We start from the raw sequence: 22,996 nt of genomic DNA, 5'->3' as shown, positions 1-22,996 counted from the left end.
TCCTGCTGATGTCATTTTCTGCTGACTTTCTTGTTCAGTTTTAGGAATTAGGAAATGCACTTTTGACTTCTGTGTGTTGAGCAATTAGGTTCCACATACCCCTACCCCCATCACCTCTTCAAGGTACAATAGAGCATAAGTACAAATGTCTGTCTTGTGTTCACATTGACCCAAAGTCAAACAGGCTGTTTGCGCTCTGGGCTCTGTCTGCTCACTTTCCCTAGCAGATGGGTTCTGTCCCTTTTTCTGACTCTGGGAAACTGTTTCCTCCTCTTTTCTTGCAAGCTCCAGGAGACTGTCCTGAGAAAGGCATCAGCCAGCATAGTTGGCATGAGGCTAGCCTCTAGGAACTGTTCCATCTGGCCTGTTGCGCAGTTGGCTGTCATCAAGTGGAGTCCCTTCTACATTAAGCACTTGCAGAGTTGGATTAAATCTGGACTACAGCTAGCAATGATCTCACAGGCAGGCCAATTGACTCATACTGTACTAAGGCAGTTAAATGGTAAACTTTCCAAGCAATAGTTTTTGTTTAATGAGAGATCTTTTTTCTGTTATTTGAAGGTGTGTCAGATGTGCTGCTGAAATGGTCTTGCCATGTCTTGAAGGGGTAGAAGTGCTTACTTAGGGGTTTGGAGAGGTGGAATTTTTTTGGTTTACTGATTTAAAGTAAAGATAAAAATATCAATTACCAGATGCATTCACCATCCAAAACTAACCACTGAATGACACATGCAGATGGTAATCTGTGAAGACAGGTGGTGTCTGACACATTTCTGTTTTCAGCTGAGGCAGGGACAGTTTTCAGCTGGGGATGGTGGAGAACATTCAAGTGGTCAAAAGGAATAGGTGCTTGGTCTGGGAAAATAAGAGCAATGGAAACATTCCTGGGGGATACTTATTCAAGCAGGGAAACAAGATAGGAAAGAGGAAGGAAAAAAACCAACTGCTAAAACCCAGAGACTTCTCTCTTCCTATCTTTCAAAATATCTAGTATGTGCTCTCTTTTCCACACCAGTGAATCTAGTCTTACCACTGTGAAAATTTGATTGCCCTATAAATAAAACTTTATTTTTAAATGTAAACACTGTATGAAGTCATTAATCTCTTGTAAATCTTGTGGCAGCTTAGCATTAGAGAGAGTACTTTTGGGGATTATTTTTTTTTTTCATACAAATTAATATGTCAGGCAGTCACATTTAAGACTCTTGACAATTCACATTTGTCTAATAACACAAATTGTGATGGCCTGGTCTTTGAGCTGAATTAAATCCAAGTGGGTTGTTGTTTTGGTTTTTTTTGGGGGGGAGGTTTGTGAGCAGCATTGTATTCATTTCAGTCCAGTTGTTGTCCAGTCCCAAGAGCTGATTTGGTGAAGACCTGGAATAACTGTTGACTAGTTAAAGCTCAAAACCAAACTTAGAGACTGCTGAAGCCATTGTATTTGACAGAGTCAGGAAAGTGTACAGCAGCATCTAAACAGCACAAACACAGGATTGTGGCGCAAGGGGAAGACATTGTGAATAATTCCAGGGATAGTTTGTAAGTTTTCTGCCTGTAGCTACCAGTCAGAACAATTCTTCAACCTGCTTGGCAGTTCCCTAAGAGTTTCTTGTCAACACTGGCTTTCATGCTGTGCATTTCTGTTTTCCAAGTGTTTCCCTGATGGATGTGCAGACTTTATTTGGCTCTCTTTCAACCCTTCTCTTACCTGCTGGTGCATGTATGTTGCTTTCTTCTCTCTGCTTCCTCAGTGTTGACTTTTTTGAGCCCTCTTTCTGATTACTTTTGTTTCAACTGTTCTTGTGTACATAAGGTGTGCTTTGTTAGACTGATCTGAAGCACCTCCCTCCATTTTTTTAAAATTTTGTTTTATTTATTTATGACCTGATCAGGAAAAGTGATTCCATCTGACATGCCACTGATTGCAGTATGGGCACAGTGCTTATGGATAGTAAATATAATTTACTTGGAAATTGCTGTCAGGATTGTGCACAGCTTGTGATCTCATAGTAAAAATGCTGAGTGACAGTTGGGATTTTCCTTTGCTTTCTTGCTTTCCACAGTCCAGATGTGTTTGGGAGGAGATGATCATAAAACTATTGGAATTTAATCAGACTGTGATGTTGAGCCTGGTAATGGTATTTGTTTGTTGCAGCTGTATGATGCAAAGAGCAAAAATACAAATACTTAATGGTCCACTGGATCTTTAATTGAAGTGCAGTTAGGGTCAGTCAGTGCAAGTCTTCAGTTGGTTTGACTTTTATGTTTTTTCCTATGAATTTATGCAAAAACGTATTTTGCCTTTTCTGAACTGTTGTGATTGTTAATACCAATGTGAGTCTTCTTTGGCTATGAAGAGATGTCCCAAGCAATGTGATATTTTGGGGCTGTAGACATTGCTTGATGGTTTGGTCTAGTTACCTGAGTAATACTCTACTCTTTGGTAGGGCTTAACTCTGACAGCTACAAAAGAAGGAATGTTACAGCAGTTACACAGAGTTTTCCTCTTTGGAAAATATCACTTTAACCTCCTCTGTCAGAAGGGTGTGGACTGCCTATTTTTCATCTAAAAAAATGAGTTTGTATGTTTCATGTTTATTCCTCCAACACCCCCTATTTAAAACAGCTTTCACTTTGTCTTAGGAAGACTAACACAAGTGCACGGTGTCTGTGCTCCAGTCCTCTGCCATCACTTTTGGATTAGTATCACCTCACTTCAGCCAGATTTAACTGAGAATCAGAAATGTCAGTGGTTGCATTTGCATAGTTTTTTTTTTTAAAATTAATGCAGCAAAAGGGTTGGGCCTGAAGAAATAAATCCTTCAGGGGAAGGCAACCAAGACATTGTCCTTTCCACTGCTTAATGGAAGCTTAACTCTGTCCCATAGAAATGTTCAATCCTTTGACTAGTAGACTGAAGCACTGTCTTGTGTCAAACCATTCCATGGACATTCTGAACATTTCATGAAGAGTAATATGGATACAGGAATAAAAACCATCACGTGTGTTTCCGTTGCTTGTAGTTGTTTGTATTCCAAAGGGATGGGGTGGGGAAAGGATGAACCAAGGAGGTTGAATATCATTGTGCAGAACTAAATGAGTTGTACAAGTAAAAGCAGCTGTAACAGAGAAATGTGATGTATGTTGCTGCTGAATACAATGGAGAGGATTTGTGTTACTGTAAAATACCAATTGCCAAGCGGAATTCATTTTCATTTCTGACGTTTTTTGTTTTAGGTCCTGTTTAATATGGTTGTAGAAGTGCCTCGTTGGAGTAATGCAAAAATGGAGGTAATTAAGAAAAATATCTAGATTATATAGATATTTATGGAAGTTATGACAATGTAGTGGCTTCCAATAGTCAGTTTAATCACCATGTCGATTACCCTTTGCACATAAAACTTTCTCTGTTAAAGATTGAAGTGGTGCATACAGACACTTTCACTGCAATTATACAAAGTGTTATGGTTCTAATTATTTTCTTTGTGCAGATGGGCACTGCTTCTTGACAACCCTCTGTCTGCAAAGTGCAGCATACCTACAGCAGAGTCCTAGAGTACTGACTTTCAGTAGGTTGTCCAGCATTTAATCTGATCCTTGTTTGCTTAAATCCACTTTGAATTCATCATTTCCACTCTATAGTGTGCCGGGCCAAATCCTGACAAATGGAGTTGCAAATAAAAAAGCATTTCCTTGTGACACAAAAAATACTTGGGACACCTCACTGATTGAAAGTATCTGCTCCTGCAGAAAGATATTTTGCAAGTAGAGCTTCATTTCTAGTGTTTGTGGAACAACAGATCTCACTGAGCTATATCCTGTCTTGCTAAACATTTGTATTACTTTTAACTATTTTAATTATTGAAAACAGTACCTTTGACAATGGTTCCTGAACTCTTCACCTAAAGCTCAGGTTGCTCTCCCTCCCCTTCTCGCAGCATATTATGTCAATGGTAGAAAAGTTTGCTCTCCTATTATGTTCAGAAATTGCTGATATAGACTTTCCTGGCTTGATAGAGGAGACTAGATGTAGTTCTGTAAACTTTACTTTTAATATAATTGCAATTGCCTGCATCAGTCATTAAGGCAGTTGTCTTGCCTTGCCATTGTGTCCTGGCAGTCCTTCAGTCCGGGCTGTGGTAAGCTGCTAATACCTGTTAATACCAGGCCTTGTCTGCATCTCTGTGCTGAGATTCCCTTGCATGGAATGGAGACTGTAGGAGTTTAAACCTAGGATTAATGGTACCCACTGTTACATTGCCGGTGACAAATCTTTTGCTCATCGCCTTGTTGTATCTCTGTTGTTCTTACCTTGATATTACTGAAGGTGCTCTTCATGAGACTTTTGCTGTTGTCAGTTACTCCTCTTTGTCCCAGTTTGCATCAAGCAAAAGCACTGCTGAGCTCCACTGCTGTCATTGTCCCAGGTGGCATATTTGAGGTCTTCACTGTTAAGTTATGACTAGAAGCAGGTAGAATCCTGTGTGAAACTAGAAACGTGTGAACCTTCATCTCAGCTCTTGGGGAGCGTTTATTTGTGGAACAAGTACCTACTGTTGACAGTCTGGTGTGGTTCAAAAAGATGGAATTCCTTTGGAGTGGCTTTGGTGGTGCTGCATTCAGTAAATGACAGGATGTAAAATGAATATGGACTAAGGGCTGTGTGGAAAGCTGTGTACCACCTGATCCAGTGTAACTGCTTGAGCCTGTAACACATGATTTGCCATTCAGATGAGGGTTTGTAAGCAACAGCCAAGCTAACATGGATTGGATTGTAAAGTGCCAAAAGGATGGTTACAGTGAATTAGCTGTGGTGTGTAACTCATATTGCAGTGGGTTTGTATTTGAGGTTTTGGGAAGGATGATACTGCTCAGCTTTAGTTCAGTCCTTTCATGAGGGATTCTTTGGGAGTAAGAATGCCCTCACCTACTGCTGGCTTAACTTGTTCCAAATCTGCGTTAAGTTGGCATTTTGTGACTAGAGAGAACTTGTGCTTGTTAAAAAGCATTTGTATGCTGAGAGGTGATGGAGAGAAGGGATATATGCAATAGGAGAGCAAGGAACAGAGGGCAAGAAGAACATGAAACATCTCCTCTGTGGCTGTCAAAGCCTCTGTTGCCAGACCAACTTGTGCCTCCATTTGCATGTCTGTTGAACTTGTACTATAAAGTGCAAGAGCTTCTGACTTAAGTTCCTTTCAGTATTTATGTTTGACCATGACAGTCTCCTTATAAATTTATTACTTTCTCTTCTAGATTCATTTTTTTCTTGCATACTTTAAAGCCTTATTTAAAACCTTAATAAGCTGCTTTTTGAATATGACCCTTGAGATTCAGAGTGAGGCTATCATACTTTTAATAGTTCTCAAACCACAAGCATGTGCTGCTAGAAGGATCTTTCTAACTGGATGGGTATAGAATGAATTGCTTTTCATTTTATCATTCTCCTTCTCTTTCTTTCCCCTTTTCCCCCATCCTCCCTCCACCCTTTTTCATGATCTGCTTAGATTGCCACCGAGGAGCCGTTGAATCCCATTAAACATGATATAAAGAAAGGCAATCTTCGCTACGTGGCAAATATCTTTCCTCACAAGGGTTATATATGGAATTATGGTGCCCTCCCACAGGTAACATTTTTGTTATAATGGTGAAAGTTTTCTGTCTTCTGTGTAAATTGCCTTGTAAATCTTGGGTACTGCCTGAATGCAAATCAGCTGCAAGAGGGATGTTTCTCTTTGATACATTTATAAATTAGGATTTTTTTTTATGTTGAACTTTATTGTGTCCATGAATTTTGATCAGAATTTGGGTGTGGGAGTAAGTATGTGCTGTGTTTCAGGAAGGAGTTAAATGATCAAGAAATCTCAAATCTTTAGTCTGAGTCTCTGCACTGTAGTGACAGAATGAAACTCACAGTCTGCCATTCAGGAGTATTTTGTCATGTAGCCCTTTTCTGCTTAAGGCATTTTTTAAAAACTCATTTAGGATTTTCATTTACTGCAGCATAAATTTTAATTGGGACTTCTTAATATCTTTAGCAAAGAGGAACACAAGGGCTGTTCTTTTTTAGATCAAACCTCAACTGCCTTACTTAACTTTTCTCTGAACTGTGAGACTTCACTGATCATGATGCATTCAAAACTTTGAGCCTTGAAAAAGCCCAACTAATGGCTGAAATTTTGAGCATAATGAAAAGTTTTAAACTTTCTTCATTCCTGTGAACAACACATTGGACTTAAATTAGTACTGAAGAACATGATAGAACTTAAAAAGAGTAATTTATTTTCTTTACACTTCATGGCATAGGCAATGAAGGTTGAGTCCTGAAAATCTACTTATGCATTTGGTCCCTGGAGAGGAGATACTAGGCAGGTGCTGGAGTACAGCAGTGAAGTTCTTATTCAGTCAGCAGTCTCAGTAGACAGAGTTTCCAAGTAGTTACAGTAGAGAACCAGCAATTCCATTTAATGTTTTGAAATTCATGTGGTCCTTAGTATAAAGTCAAAATTCTTTGAAAATGTGATTATTTTCCTGCATAAAGTGTGTCATTTTGGACTTAGGATACTTTTCTCAGGGGAAATGTTCAGCACCCCTTGTAGTCTTGTGAGTTGGAGAGTACTGGAGATAATTGTCATTTGTATTTTCCTGATATATTGGAATATTTGCTATCAGAGCAGGAGTTGCTGTACTGTGCAGAGAACAATACTATTCCTAGCAAACTTTCCTTGTAACCCAGAGGTAAAGAGGTGCGACTGGGCAGAAGAGTAGTACTGCTATAATGCAGCCTGAAATAAAAAGCACTTTGGAAGAGTATTGGAAAAATAAATTATAAGTTTAAATTATCTCTTGACTCCTGCAGTTTTTTGGTAATGATTCTGCTACCCAAACATCTGAGCATTTTGGTAATGATTCTGCTACCCAAACACCTGAGTGTTTACTTTTTACAGTTTTGTCTTTCATTATCAGTCAAGTTCTCAAAAACAGGTTTAAGTTGGAGTTATGGTATCAGTCAAGTTCTCAAAAACAGGTTTGAGTCAGAGTTATGATCATGGACAGCAGGAGCTAACAGTATAGCTCCTTGGGAAAAAACTGTTTTCTAACATCTTTTCATCAAAACTTCATTGGATGCAAAATTCTTAACAGAAAAGCTCAACTGTAGAACGAGTTAGTCATTATTAGCCAGTAAGAGAAAAAAAAAAGTACTGGTTAATTAAAAAATTGTTAGTATAACTTGCCTAGGACTCCTTGCTCGAGTTAGTCATTATTAGCCAGTAAGAGGAAAAAAAAAGTACTGGTTAATTAAAAATTGTTAGTATAACTTGGCTAGGACTCCTTGCCTCTACAGTGCTCAGTAAATCTAAAAACTTTAAAAAGGTTATTGGGTGCTCACAAATCCATACCTAGGAGTATGGTTAGCTCAAAGGCTAGATGTTTTTGAGAACAACTTCTGTTAGTACCATGGTGTTCAATGAGTGTAATAAGAATGTAGTTGTAAGAAGTCCTAGCTTCATCTCACAGTCACTAGGGACTAGAAAAATCCATGTTCAGGGTCCTCTGATGCCTTACTCACTGCAGTTGTGTAAAGTGTATCTGTTGAGTCATGGATGTAGTTAATATTTTTGTTTCTATGTCCTTAGTAATCCTCAGGATGAGTTACTCAACGTCAGTCCATGGGCTGTTTGTTTGTTTGTTTGTTCTCTCATTGAGCAAGCCTGTTCTCAGAAAGCTGATGTTTTTACTGGTGTTTTTATTAATCTTAGTAATTTAGTAGTAAGGCAAGTTGTAATTGCAGTTCAGCTGGTAACTGAGAGTTCTTTTTCCTTTGGCAGACCTGGGAAGATCCGAATCATATGGATAACGTTACAGGATGTTGTGGGGATAATGATCCTATTGACGTTTGTGAAATAGGTTCAAAGGTTTGTCTGTATCAGCATTAATTTAATTTATTAAGGTTAACTTCATGATTTGATGACTTTTGGAAGAGAAGGCCAGATGGAAAACAAGAAAAAATGGTAATAGTGTTAGGGGATGATGAAAGTATGAATAGTGGATCTAAGGAGGGAATATGTAAGGAAATGGTGGATTTTTAAAAAGGAGGGAGAAAAAGTAGAATTTTGTAAAGTCTGTGTGAAAATAAGAAAATGCTGTCCTGAAGTTCTGCGGCTGGACAGTGAGTTTTGGGTGAAGGAGGAGGGGGATTTTTGGGGAAGGGAAAGATTTATTTCTTTTTCCCCTGTTGGCAGTATTGGAGCTAGGAATAGGTTGCTGAAAGATGAGGAAATATGACAGCATCATGCACAGTAAGATGACAAGGTCAGACCCACAAAGGACATAGGTTTGAGTTCTCAGGGGTACAAACAGAAGTAGATCCTGTTTTCTAAAGAAGATGGGAACCTGTTGCAGTGTTGCAGAGTTGTGAGTCATGGAGTGGATGGATGAAAAAGAGGTACAGCAAACACCATTAGCAGCAACAAAGGAAAGGTTTAGCTCACTGAAAGAAAATTCTACATGTCTAGAGGCAGCTAAAAATGGAGCAATGCTCTGTGGTATCAAAGATGGGTTTATTAAATGAATGAGTTTGGAAAAGGGATCTCTTGCGATATTTTAGGTAAGGGGACGTTAAATTGGTCACCTCAGTTAAGGAGGCTTTTTTTGAAGAAAGGAACCTAAAGCTGAATTTCATAGAATCATCAAGGTTGGAAGATGCCGTTAAGATCGTCAGGTCCAACTGTTAACCTGCCACTCTGCTGTAATCCCTAAACCATGTCTTCCAGTGCCAGGTCCAGAGGCCTCTTAAACACTGCCAGGGGTGGTGACTCCACCACCTCCCTGGGCAACCTATTGCAATGCCTGTCCCACCCTGACAGTGAAATATTTTTTTCTAATATCTGCTCTGAATTTCCTCTGTCTCAGCTTATGGCCTCTAGGCCTCTCCCTGCAGGCATGGCGGAAGAGCTCATCCCCCCCCGTACTACAGCCTCTTTTCAGGCAGTTGTAGAGAGCAGTGAGGTCACCCCTGAGCCATCTCTTCTCAAGACTAAGGGGGGATCAAGATGTCCTCTTTTTGAATTTCAAGGGATCCAGAAAGATTTATAAAGGATATATTACCTGGCAGGGAGAAGGTTTCTAAGAAAATGCAAAAATAGTTGTATTTGTATTTCTGGGGACATGCTTTGTGTTTATATGTGTATACTGGAGTCTAGAGGAAGGAATAGCAATTAGGAGCAAGAGCTGAGAAAGGAGAGAGTCAAGAAACAGGAAGGAGTTAAAAAATGAGTATGAGATACTTTTGACTTGGGGTGAAGATCAAGAAAGTGTGAGGGAATGAGGGTAAGGAGAGGGGATTTTCTAGCTTTCATCTACTTAAATGCTGACTGGAGAATTAAGGGTCAAAGAATAGTAATGGTGGGAGAAAGGTTAGAAATGTTAAGTAGATGTGTACTGGGTTTGCAGATCTATCTTGTAATTCTGTTATAGCTACTGGCCAAAAGTGTAGTGAAATTATTTTGTATGTAAGGTGAAAGAGGAACTCTATGTGGTGTTTTCCAAATCGTTGTGACATTATGTTCTGTTTCAGATTCGATCTTCTGGTGAGATTGTTCAGGTGAAGGTCCTGGGTGTTTTAGCTCTGGTTGATGAAGGAGAGACAGATTGGAAGATAATTGCCATCAGTGTGGATGACCCAGAAGCTCAGGAAATCCATGGCAAGTATTTTTATCTTTCTTCATGCCAGTTGTGTCAGCAACTTGCGCAGTAGAATGGTACCTGAGTTTAGGCCATGCAGGGCAGGAGGAGGCAGACAGTGGAAAGGCAAAACTTTTCTTTTTTTGTTGTTGTTTAAGTTCTTCCTTCAAGGAAGGCATATGTACTTTCATGCTAAACCTGTGCAATGATTCACTTGGATTTTCAAGAGGAGCTGTCACGCAGAAAGTCTTCTGATTTCTGAAACACAACTGCCTTAGAAGGTGCCCTCCTAAAATTACAGGCTTATCTCCTGTGTAATAGTGCATATTTACCCACCCATATTGCATAGCATGCTGCTATTTTCCTTGTTGGAAGTGTTTGCTCCTTTTATATTTGCAGGCATTGTGTTGCATTCTGAAGAGGCAGTACATTTCCAATGTTTTGTCACTTGTAACTGGATTAATTCCAGGATTTGTTGCTCAGTATGAACAATTAGCTTTCACCTTTTTTTTAGCTTGAAAATTTTGCAATTGCTAGTGCAGCTCACCCTAACATCAGCCTTGATGATGAGTAACTGTTTAGACCATGCTTCTGGTATCCAAATGAAATTCAAATACTAACATGTGTCTATGTGAGAAGCACATGAGGAGTAATTCTGCTTGCAGACTGTTCAGTAAGAGGATGATACAGATGTGGTCAAACTTCAGGGAGTTAGGTTTTTCCAGCACAGGTAAAATGCAGATTTTCTTTGGATAAATGGAGGTTTGCTTCCTCAAATGCAATGTTACTCAGAATTAAGTGAGAAGGTTTGTCTAAAAGTGATTATAATGAGGCCAAAACCCATATATACCACCAGGTATGTATGATCAGAGTCTGCACTTTGTTGGTAGGGAGCACCAAGGCACAGAGTGGCCTTTCTGTAGGAATGGAGCTATTCAGTAGCTTTTTAAGGAATTATGTTTCTCAGCCGTTGAGGCTTTTTCCTGGTTTCTGAATGTACAGTAAGTATATCACCAGACTAGCCCTTCATTCTCAGTTTTCTTGCAGGTTGCTTTCACATGGAGAATACTTGTCTTGTGGGGAAAGAAGGGGAGAAGAGGAGATGAGGAAATGGAAACTCATGGGTTGATGCTCATTTAAAATCATTGGGCAGATGAATTACTGCATAGTGTTTATGACTCTTTAACTGCTTTGACAGTTAGAGATTAAGAAGTTCAGCTGAAGGAAATAGTAAGTAATAGTTTGCTGTTAATGTTAACCACTCTGTAATGTGCAGCAAAATGCAATATAAGTGTCAGTAGTTAAAAGGCAAGTAATTAGCACTACATTTCTAGACACTGTTCTGCTTGAAGTCTTGCCTTTTTTCCTTAACAATTTCTGAGAGAATGTAATCAGAAAAGTGGATGAAAGAATTTAAAAGGAGCTTACTAAGTAGGGGCAAAACCGTGATGGTTTATTCCGATGTTTTTTGTTATGGGTTAGCTATGTCTATTTGAAAGCCCTCTGTTATCTTTTTGTTTGTTGTGTTGTTTGCATTTTTTCCCAGATAATGACTGGGAAAATTAATGTCAGCTCTGTTACAACTTTAGTTTGTTTGGGAAAGGAGCTTTAGTCCTGTTTAAAAAAATAAAGGTGCAAACCATTGCCTGCAGTTGATTGCTGTGTGCATCCTCTCTTATCAGAGAATAGGTGCAAAACTTCAAGAAGACAGCTGTTCTGAGATTCAGACAAGTGCAGAAATATTTACCCAGTTTAATATGAGTTCCTTTTGGGGTTGGACCTCTAGCCCAAGATTTACAAAAGAAAAAAAACGGGGAGGAAGTAAAGCCCCCATCTGCTTTCACAAAACATGACTGGCTTGCAGTGTTTAACAGCAATCATTCTTTAGTCTGAAAACAAACAAATCTGTTGGAGCAGGCAGTACAATATGTCCTTTTATACTTGTTTTTCCCCCTTTCCAAAGTTGTTAATTATTTCAGCATAAAGGAATGGCAGCTACAGATAAAATTGGTCTCTCCCTCAGTAATTGATGTGCTGCTGTGTTACGGAGGTGACCTCCTGGGGAAGATGAGGTGAAGTGTTGCCTTCTAATCCTGTCCAGTCATTTTTGTATCATTTGTTAAACATTTTCAATTGGACTGAGAATCATGACATCTACTTTCAGCTCAGTATGTGCACAGCCCCCAGTGAACATTTGGAAAAGATAATTCTGAGACTCCGGAGCGGTGATTACTTGCAAACCCCATCCTGAGCCCACACAGTGTGTTAACTCCTCTTGTGGCTTTAAGTGCGCCCAAGTTACTCTGTGCATTCTACTTCTGGGATCCTGGTCATTCTCATAAGTGCAATTGATTTTTCTGAGACTTCACGAAACTTAGAAGTGAGCAGTCCCAACTTCTGAGTGGTTCTCATTGCTTATTCATAGCACTCCACTGTACTGTGTCCTGCAGGCATTTATTGATAAATACTGGCTTAAATTGGAAACCCTGCCTAGAACTCTCTTTCACACGGAGCAGTGAGAAACTCTAGTTTATAGTGACAATACCCAGGAATGATAAACAATGCTTAGTGCCTGTTCAAGTGGGAACTCTGTCATCAGTGGCAGTAGCAGGGGTTTAGCATCTTTTTGCACTGACTATGGAAGGTAATCTGTTTGAAATAATAGCACCTAATTCTGGTGGGCACGGGGACAATCTCACACCAAATACAAGCTGAATGTCAGATGTAGATATCTGTGAGAAAATTTCTTTTAGACTGAAACCAGGCATCTTCAGATTTATCTGTTTCAATAAGATCTGTCTTTGTGGCTATTGTCTTTCTGCTCAGGCAGTTGCTAAGCAGATGGCCGTTAGTGGACCAGCCAAGCAACTTTAGATGCAGCGACTGTGAGAAAGGACCTATAAGCTCCTTGCAGACTGAAACACTAAATCTTGGTGGTGTAATAGGCTGGGTTGCTTTTTTGTTTGTTTGTTTAGGTTTTTGGTTGGTTGGTTAGTGGAAGGGGTGGGGTTTTTTTGTTTGTCTTGTTTCTTTTTGTTTGTTTGGAGTTTTATTGTTGGGTTTTCTATTTGTGAAATACTAGCCAGGAGACATAAATTCTTGGAGTAGAAAGGCTGCTTGTCTGCTTGTCTCATAGTTTAGATTGAACTTAATATATTGGAGTTCACATACCTATCTGATGTACTTTTCTAGGTTGGAGTTGGAAGGGCTGAGTGATATTTTTGTGCTGTGATTTGGTCTAAATGTATGTGGCATCTTCATGTTGAACAGGAGGTTTTAAAAATCACTGGCAGTTGAAGCAGGAATTGTGTTTGAAGCAGCTTATGACTCTCAAAAGGTCATCTTGCCTTCCTTCAGCAAATTGGACTAATCATGTATGCTGGATGGCATTTTGGAGGTGATTTACTGGCCTGGAATCTTAGCAGCCATTTTTTGCTATTGCTCACTGGAAAGATGCCTGGATATATTCAACAGCAGTTGGTGATGTCTGTTGGCTTTGTTACACTGCCTTTTGCTGGCTCTGGTGTAATTCATTGTGCTGTTGCCATGCTGCTTTTACAATGTACGTCTCAAACTAGGGTTAAGTGATCAAACCCTAAATTGGCAAAACCAAAACATACTGTATATTTTGTACCATACATTGTTACAGACCCTTGCATGTGAGTATATTTATATGCAGAGAAGCAGCAGGGGCCCAGAACTTGGTTGTGGATTTGTGTAAGCACTCAATATAAAGAAATTAATTATCTGTACCGAGGCTCCCCATCTACTCCCTGCACAAAACACACCAAATGCCTTTATATGGAATGTAGCTGCTGCTTCCTGTAAATGTTTATAAGATGTTATTAAAAACATATGTCCTCTCTTCCCACAAACCTTGTTTAGAAAGCTTGCTGCAAGCATGTTGTTTTAGCTTTGCTTGCAAGAAGCAGCATCTGTTGTACTAAAAATGGTAGTTGGGTACAAATGCTTTTGTTGCTCTCTTTTGTAAAGCCAGACAGAATCGGGATCTGCGTTTGCATTGGCTCCCTCCCTTGACAGAAAGCTAGCAGCAGTTCTTTGTGCCAGCCTCTAGAGATTTTCCTTATTGAGACTAAACAGCAACCCTTAACATGATTAGCCATCTCTTTTTAACCCTTGGTGCTTAACTTCGGTGCCTAGAAAAATGAGACCTGTGGTTGTATGTAGGTAGTACAAAGAAATTACCACCTAGAGCCCAGTGGGAACATGCTGATAACGTACCTGCAGGAGCCTGACCTTGCTGCCCTGTCACTGTCAGCAGATCTTGCGTGCAGAGATGAAAGGACGTTAGGCCATGACTGCCAAACTTGCCTAGCCCCTTTTGACAGCAGTGTAAGTGCATTGCTCTAAGGGAAGGTAAGCAGTCAGGATCAGAAAAATAAGTGTCTTAACAGTGTTTGCTGCAGAAAAGACATCTAAGATATTTTTCTTTCTTTAAATCATAATAATTTGCACCTATCTTCTATAGATACTAGTGCAGTACATCACTGTACTGCTTATTGTGATCGTTTCTCTTTCTTTGCTTACGTTTTTGGTTTTCTGAGTATGTTTTTCTCCTTTTCCTCCGATGTCCCAAAGAGGCTGTTTGGATTTCAAAGTGGAAGACAAGCTGTCTTTCAAGTTTTTCTATGGTGGCTTTTAATGAACTGAAGAGATTGAGTGATGCAAGAGCTGCTGTTTTCCTTATATTTTGTAGTATGTGCTGACTCTACAGCAACAGGATCAAATTTTTGTTTGTTTTGGGTTTGTTTTTTGGGGTTTTTTTGGGTGTGTGTTTTTTTATTTGGTTTGGTTTGGGGGGTGGGTTCCATTGTTGCACTTCTTTTCTGGTGCTTGCCACCAACTCCCATTATAATACAGATGTTTTGGTGTTTTGCTTTTTTTCTTAAAGTGTTCAGGCTTCATTTGATGCTCAGTAGCTGTCCCTTATAGTCAAGAATAGAGAAGTGAAGCAAAAGGATGACGGAGAATAACTTGCAAGGAACCAAGGAAATAAAAGTAGTCAATGCCTCCCTTCTTCAGTCCTCAAAACCAGAATATGCAGCACTCATATAATGCTGTAGCCTGATTCTGTATAGTCATTTTACCTAGGCCAGGTATTTCCCAGTAGAGAGAGTGTGAAATTCAGGGGGATGCTTCTATCTATGAAGATGGTCATCCCTTTCATAAGGAGGTAGTGAAAGTCTGTCCCAAAGTCCATCCTGATATTTGAATCCTTTAAGTAGATATAAATAAAACTTTGAAGTAAGGGACAACAGATGGAGAAGGACCAAGTGTCAGTTAGTAGATAGTAAAGCACTTTTGATGAGCACTTTTGATGGGAATAGGAGGCAAATAACCAAGAAGGGGGAATAAAGAAGCAGAGTTAGAAGGGGGGGTTGCTGGAACAGGAACCAGAAAAACAGGAGCAGCAGTGTGAGAAAGTATGCTTGAATTTAAGCAGTGTCTGGAGATGGAGATCTGGAGTTCATCCACTGCTGTGTGCCAAGGAAACTGCTGCAGCAGCCTGGTTTGCTTTACAGACTTGAGGAGATACTGTCCCTTCAACAAGCACTAGAAATTGTGAACTCAAGCCTCTCAAGAGGAGGAGATGACAAGGGCTCAAGATGGAAGAGGCATGTTCTCTTGCTTGGAAAGAACAGAATCATACACTGGAGCTCCGAATCTGATTTGAATTGGAGCTGCAGTTTTATTAGTGCCCATATGAAGCATTCTGCCTCCAGCCAAAAAGTGCACACTTTTCTAAACCATTCCTTCTTGTTTGGTCTCGCCCACCCACTCCAGTGAAAAGCTTCTTGTGCTCTTAAACACGTATTCCAGCTAGAAGACCTGCCTCTAGCACAGCCTTATGTGCCCTTGCCTTTTTCTGGGGTTCTGCCAATGAAACTCCCTAATCTTCTCCAGACATGGCCAGCAGCCAAGTTCAAAATGTGTTTTACTCTGAGTCCATAAACACGTAGCCCTATTAAGTGTGTGCAAAAGCAAAACTTTACATGGGGTTTGTCAAGGTTTTATTTTTTGGGTAGTGTGTAATGCAGTGGAATTTGGGAGTGGCATCTATCAGATGCCTATGAACACTCACCATATCTTCTCACATAGGTTTGGTCTCACAGTTCAGTCCATATGTCCTCTCTTGGTAGTCTACAGAGAATTGAATGGTCTGTAGCACAAGACCTTTTATTTTCTTTTGCTGTTCTCTTTAGAAATACTGTAATGTCTTTGTTCAGTTTAATAACTAAAATTTAAAAATACTTTAGACACTTATAGATGGAAAGCACATGACTAGGTGTCAATTCTGTGGACTAAGCAACTCTGAAAATCTGTTTATAGGACTGAATAGACAGAAGAGTATCTTATCAGGAAGCACTGCCAACCACATATATCATTAAGTGAGGCATATGCATGGGAGAAGAGAATGAAGTAGGCAAGCAGTATTGAGAGCAAGAGAGAATAAGGAAGGGAGACATGAGCAAGTGACTTGCAAAACACTAGAGAAGGAGAGTAACACCGTGACAGGTGACATGAGCAGAGTGAGGTTATGAAATAGCTGGAAGACTGCAGCAATAAGAAGTAATCAGCTCCCATTTCCAGCAGAAGTGACTGTAGAAGAGAAATAGAAAGAGAAAGATTACACCAGCTACAAAGTACTTGGCTTCTAGAAAGGACAAAATGCTTTATTGTATCAAAATCAATTAGAAAAATATCAAAGGCTTGTCCATGTAAACATATTGCCAGAGAGTTAATTTGCCAGAGGATTGATAGGACCACCCCATTGCAAGTGACAGAAGTGATGGTAGTCTCAAAGGACCAGCCAGTAAAATTTGATATGCACAGCAGGTAAGTGTTTAAGATCATGAACCATGTCTTTGATGTAGCAGTATAGTCTTCAAGCTGAATTACTATGTGACTGTTTAATCTCTCTGTACACACTGTGGCAGTATTCATCTCTGCCTCTCCAGGGTGTTCCACAAATGGCATACATTGCTCTTCATGTCCATCTTTGTACATTGGGATTATAGAGGTAAAGGTAGAACTGCTTGTCACCATGAGTATGCAGATACCGTGGGGGTTATCAGTAAAGTTAGTGTTTAGCTCTCCTGGCACAGATCTGTCTTGTCTTGATGAGGCAGAATTTGGAAGGAATGTGAGTAAAGGGATGCCTTTATTATAACTTCGAGAAGTCAAGCTTGTATTTTGTTTTGAGGTATTGCTTTAAAAATCCATGTGTTGAAATTGTTTTTACTAGCTATTCTTCCATTATCAAAAAATGCTTGTAGACCCTCCTGCTGCTGGGGAAAAAATTTACATCACTGAGTAATCTGTGTATTGCAAGAGGTACCTACTGAGATGCAAGCCTATAAATACAGAATTTTCTTCTTCTCTTGTCACTTTTATTCATTGTCCCTTTGGGTCTTAATTAACGAAGGGCAGGAGGCAACTGCTTTACCTGTTCAGTGTGGTTATGAAATCATAAGATATCAACTATGGGCAGCTAAGGTAATAAACTGAAGTTCCCCAATGACTTTGGAAGTGCTTAGTGAAATGAAATTGCTTGCAGATCCTTTATGAAACTTTAAAAAATGAATGTTACAAAACCTGTGAGTAAAAATGACCGGTCCTTTTTTTTTTTTCCCCCCGTCTCCTTTTTAACCTACAGATATTGATGATGTCAAGAAGCACAAACCTGGTTACCTTGAGGCTACAGTTGACTGGTTCCGATTATATAAAGTCCCTGATGGCAAACCGGAAAATAATTTTGCATTTAATGGAGAATTTAAAGACAAGGTGAAGATAATACAAAATCGCAGATGCATCATTCTGTCAAGTGGCCTCTATAATGCATCCTAGAATTTTTGGAAATGTAAAGGAGGAGGTTTAACAAAAAGGCTTTTTTTTTTTTTAAAGTACAATTTATTAGGCTAAGATTAAATAATGTTTCTTCCTTCCATTTTATTCAGGGAATAAAAGTTTGGAAAAAAAACATTCAGTCCTAATCCTGACAAGACTTACACGCATCTTGGTGTTTCATCTAGGTGTTTTTCAAAGCATTTTCATTCTCCCTGTCACAGTAATGAACAGACTGTCTTTTCAGGTTTTGTTTCTGCCCCGTTTGATAAATCTTTGACTTGTAAGGCTGTGCAGTTTAAGACAATGGGTTGCAGATATTTTTCGTATTTTCTCAAGGTATACTTTTTCCTAGTAATTCCATGTAAAACATTTGAACTGTTTGGCTTGAAGGCTGAAAAAATTTTTTCCCTTGTTTTTAGAAAAAAATCAATAGCTTTTTAAACTACCTACAGTAAAAATAGCCAGCATTTGAAAGGAGAGTGAACCAGGGAATAGACCTTGTTGAAGAAAATATACCTGCATTTTTCCAGAGGAAATTGGATGTGATTTGAGTAAAATTGCTTTGCAACTTTTGTATGGCACACACTCTGTAGATTATTCTTGGCAAAGAATCACAGATTTCTAATGAATGATGTCCATGCGTCAGCTAGTTCAGCCTTGCAGGGTGCTATCAGAGTTATAAAATGCCTTCTAACCAGCACAGGCAACTTTTCATGTTTTGTCTGGTTAAAGAGGTGCCCTGACTCTCCTCTGCACTAAAACTGTCTTTTAAATCAATCAAATGTAGAGTTGTAAAGCTTGATAACCTGATCTCTCCCCTGTTCTCCCAGGAGCTGCTCTCAGAGATTTTCCTGCTCTGTAAAGCAGTGTTGCTCTGTAGCTACAGTTTAACAGCATATCCCTGTCAGGCCCTTGGAGTTCAGCCTGGAGGCACTAAATGCCCTGAGATAGCTGGTTTGGAGCACTTGAATAATTCTCAAGCATTTCTAGAGACTCAGGATGTGGCAAGGCGGCTGTGACTGTGCTCCAGCAGGTCTGGTGAAGTTCACAATGTTCTGGTGGCACTTTTCCAAGTCATTCCTTGTTAGGAAATGTGAATGTTCTACTGGCAGCTTTTTGCAAGCCAGTCTAGCTATCATGGTCTGGACACTGAGGGCCTATTTAACTGTTTTTAAGCTTTTTCATCTGAACTCCATCCCCAGTATTACTTGTGTTTCAAACAAACAGACACTGTTAAGCAGCTGACATGGTACATTGTTGCAAGTACTTAAAGTATATGATAGGGCAATTAATGAAGTGACTACAAGTTTTGCTACTAGAGGGGAAACACTAACTCTGATCCTGATGTGCAGGTGTAACAGTGGAGTCACAGCTCACACACTCTGTCCCATTTCAAACCCGGTACAGTTTTCTACAGCTCTAGGTGTCTGCTTAGCATCCAGTACAAATTTAATTTCTTTCATGCAGCCTTTGTGTTTTCTGATTGCAGACTCAGGGAAAGTCCTGAATGTTTTGTTAGTATATTTGACATATAGTGAAGTTTGTTTCTTTTCATAAAAAGTGTTATATTTTCCAGAAATTTAATGAGGCCTCAAAGGAGGCACCTTAAAATAACACATGAAATAGTATGTTTTAATAAACTAGTTCTGTTGCTATTTTTTCTGTTTTAATAACATTTTAATTCATAAAACTTTCCTTGATGTAAACTAGGATTTTGCTGTTGAAATTATTAAATCCACCCATGAACACTGGAAAGCTTTGCTTCATAAAAAAGCTGATGGAGGTACTATTAAGTGGTAAGTATCCAGTCACATCTTTTGTTGTGCTAGTACTAGTGGTATTCAAGGTGTTGCAGCTGTCTGTGAACTGCTCAGGTTTGGGGTTTTTTTAGTTGACAGGAATACTCATGGATTTGATTGATAATTAATTGAAAATAGGCTATTATTGACTAAATGTACCTTGTATGATGATGATTTACTGGTAAGTAGTTCCAAATATATATTGATTATATAAAAGTTGCATAGATTACTTCAGCTTGTGAGGAATGGCCGCCCAGTGTTTGTTCACAATCGTTTTGGAAGAATCTTGGTATCCTGTACCAATCCTCTTGTCACTATTTATTCTCTCTTTCAGTGCTGCTTTGCTGTGTTGCAAAATTCTTTTGCAGTTTAGCATTCTCTATTTTTCAGTTGCTCTCTGGAATAAGAAAACCAAACTATTGTTCTTTACTAGCCTTTGGCCTGGTCTGATTTAAAATGGACTTCATTAAGTTCTCTGAACTTGCACTGGCAGTTCTGACACTGGAGGCTCTGAATAGCAGGCAGTTATCTTTGCCTGGTGCTTTCCAAGGACTACAGATTGCCATTAGTTAATCCAGAGGGTGAAGGCTGTGAGGAAAGCTGTGCTCAGAGAGTCAGTGTTGTTTTCTACTTTGGGAAGATGTGCCTTTCTCTCTTCTTGGATCTTTTTGATTGTCCAACAATTGTCCAACACCTTAGCAGTCAGGTTGGTAATTTTGCTTCAGCATGGCAAGAATACTGCAGGTTAGTATTCAGATTTTGGTCTTTGTCAGAGGCACGTTGAGCTTCATGTTGATGAAATAAAATTTAAAAAATTGTAGTCTTGCTTTGAGAAATTGAAATTCTTGTGGCTGACTCTGTAGGACCTTAAAAACTCATCAGCAAACTCACTTTTGGTGTGAAAGGATATTGTTTCATAGGGAAACTTTCTGCAAAGTATTTGGTCCCAGTTTGTCTGCTCTATACAAGTACCATGGCTATCTGCAGCTTTATGTATGAGCAGATTTTTGACCTGGTGTTCCCTTCCTGTTAGATACTTCAGGCAGGTTACTGAAGTAACTGCAGTTACTTCCACGATCTGCCACCGAATCTGAACATCCTTCAGGGCACAAGAGATGCAGGATACTCACATCATCTGTGCTAGCCATGTCAGTGTTCTTCAACTCCCTCAGGAAGTGCCAGTTTATCTTTTTTTGGATTTAGTTTCTTAACTGTGGTCCTCTGAACTGTACCCAAGCTAGCAGCCAGAAGCACTGTGTGTGAGCACTACTTGCATTAGTGTAGAAGATATAGCAGCCTAAAAACCTGCCTGAAACCCAAAGAAACAAAGAAGACCCTTCACATGCCTGTTCCTGCCAGCATCTGATTACTTTGTGTTTTTGACTTCCTCGTTTCTTACAGATACACATTTCTGAGCTCTATATGTGAAGGCATTTTTTTTTGCCTTAGGCACTTAATTGTGTATAGCTCTTTTCCACTGATTAATAAAGCATGTTTTTAATTTCATTTTTCAGCACAAATGTTTTGGTGAGTGGCAGCCCATTTTGTTGCAGTGAGGAGGATGCCCGATTGATTGTGCAGTCGGTAAGGGGATTTACTTTTTTTCCCCCCCTTTTTTTTTTGGTTAAATGATTAATAGGAAAAGAAGATTCAGAGCTCCAAAACTGAAATAAAGTAGCTAAACTGATATGATTCTTAAGCAAAAATGTAAGGCATACAGTAAAAGGAGGAGCATAAAGGTTGGGGGGGAAATGTAAGCACTGTGATAAAAACCTTTAATTGCAGTGGTCCAATTGTGCTTTCTGGCAGGTTCATTACTGTTCTGGTAGGGTTTTTGGTTTTGTTTTCTTTATTTTTTTCCCCTCCCTCTGCCGTGCTGTTTCTTCTGATCCTGAATAGCAAGATGGACTGCTGTTTGTATCTAGCCTGCTGTCTTCTCTGTCTCCCCTGTTGCCATGAGTTACCACCCAGTGTTAGAACTCAATTGACTAGCTGACTGTAATCCCTAATCACTAAACGGATCCTTTGTTTGTCTACTTGCCTAATTAAATGCAATGCTGTAAGAGAGGAGAATGCTTTTTTGAATGTTTCTTAAAGAATGCCTGTCATATTCTGAAAATTAACATAAAATTAAAACATGCAGGTTTTCTGTTCAGGCGAGAAAGATGTCCTGCAGGTGCTTTCATGTGCAAATGTTAGTGGAGGAGAATTTTTTTCCACTTTAAAATATGCTGGTTTGGATGCCAGAAATTAAGCAAGGTTACCAGAAATTAGATGGAGAAAAGTGCCCCCAAGTATTACTTTTTGTTTTTAACATATGCTGTGATGGAGCCATGTGTGTGCTGCAGGTGTTCTGCACATGTGCATGGCTGCCAGGGCACCCAGTGTTTCGCCCCATTAGTCACAGTAATTAAACAAGTTCAGGTGTCAAAGGAGATGCCATCCACTGTCTGTGCAGTTAACATTCCAACAGCATTTCTAGTAAAAATGTGTTGTCCTGGGTGGTGTGTTGTCACAAGCAATTAAGACTGTCAATTGCAAAGAAAAGTTGGTTTAAGTTAAAAAAAATAGAAGTGTCAAACCTAGCTTTTCCCTATTTAGGTCTCTTACTTCCAGCACTACTTTAAAAGTACCTCTATGGTTGCATTTGCTAATGTTGATTAATGGGACTGTAAGTTTCAAATGAAAGAAACTCAATTTGAAATTCAATTATGTTTTGAGACAAGTCAGGCTCAGCTGTAAGCAAATATTTTCCTCCTCTGTACTTACGAATTTACAATAACTTTTAGTGAGTCTTTAAATGCAACTTAAACTTCAAGTCCAAATGTATTTGAATAGTGACAAACCTGCAAAGGAGTATTTCCTTTGGTGTTCTGAACTCTTTGGATTTTGAAGCATGTAGGGTGAATAATTATTAAATCAGCAGAATACTTCATTTTGTCTCTTAATAACAAATCCATTTTTTCCTGTTTCTTGGGGAGAGGAGAAAGTTAGCAAAACCAGTTCATAAAATAGGTACCTTGTATCAAACTTGAATGCCTTTTTATTATGAAAGTTTGCCTTCTTATCAAATAGTATCACTTCTTATCAAATAGTATCACTTCTTAGGTGTTTTGAGCCTCATGTGTTTTCCTTTAAGGGATACTTTTGTGAAGTTGTTGCCACATACTCCTTTTCATTATTTCAGTTTCAGTTCTGTCTAAGTATTTCAATTGTGTCTGTAGGGTACTGTCTCTTGGTGGCTTCCAGACAGAGAAAATAGGCAATCCAGTATTAAATACTGTTCGTGCTGCATGCAGTGGTCACTCTACAAGAACTAAAAAAAGTAAAATGGTCTTGAAATAGGAATGGTGGACAGTGGGGCTCTAAGCATAAGCAGGGGGATTGACTTGCACATTTTAAGCAGGTATCTTTTTGTCTAATACACTACACTGCATGCTTTGGTTGTCAGACATTCATCTCTTTCACACTGAAGTGAAAGTACTTGAGTGTTGGCTGCAGAATTTTAATGGCTGTGGTGATTTTAAATGAAAGCTGCCTGTGTCTGTCTGGATGAGGTTTTTGGCTTTTTTGTTGAGTTTTCATTTAAACTAAAAGCAGATACATTTTCTTCTAATTTATAGCTATCTATTAACTCCTGGATA

General features: G+C 39.2%; 1 protein-coding gene across 1 annotated transcript in view; it reads left to right on the top strand.

Annotated features, from left to right (window-relative positions):
• LOC103799381 (inorganic pyrophosphatase 2, mitochondrial-like) overlaps window positions 1-22,996 on the top strand; it is a gene marked incomplete at its 5' end in the record, with an annotated part of 34,188 nt that overhangs the window by 7,072 nt on the left and 4,120 nt on the right. The window contains 7 exons of the mRNA XM_009071694.1: window positions 3,238-3,291; window positions 5,508-5,627; window positions 7,830-7,916; window positions 9,578-9,704; window positions 17,363-17,490; window positions 19,264-19,349; window positions 20,867-20,936. Of these exons, the coding sequence (XP_009069942.1) occupies window positions 3,238-3,291; window positions 5,508-5,627; window positions 7,830-7,916; window positions 9,578-9,704; window positions 17,363-17,490; window positions 19,264-19,349; window positions 20,867-20,936 (672 nt within the window). The remainder of the gene's footprint in view (window positions 1-3,237; window positions 3,292-5,507; window positions 5,628-7,829; window positions 7,917-9,577; window positions 9,705-17,362; window positions 17,491-19,263; window positions 19,350-20,866; window positions 20,937-22,996) is intronic.

This window comes from Acanthisitta chloris, unplaced genomic scaffold (assembly GCF_000695815.1).
Source record: "Acanthisitta chloris isolate BGI_N310 unplaced genomic scaffold, ASM69581v1 scaffold6033, whole genome shotgun sequence".
Classification (NCBI taxonomy): Eukaryota; Metazoa; Chordata; class Aves; order Passeriformes; family Acanthisittidae; genus Acanthisitta; species Acanthisitta chloris.
This window is presented reverse-complemented; position numbering and strand designations above follow the sequence as displayed.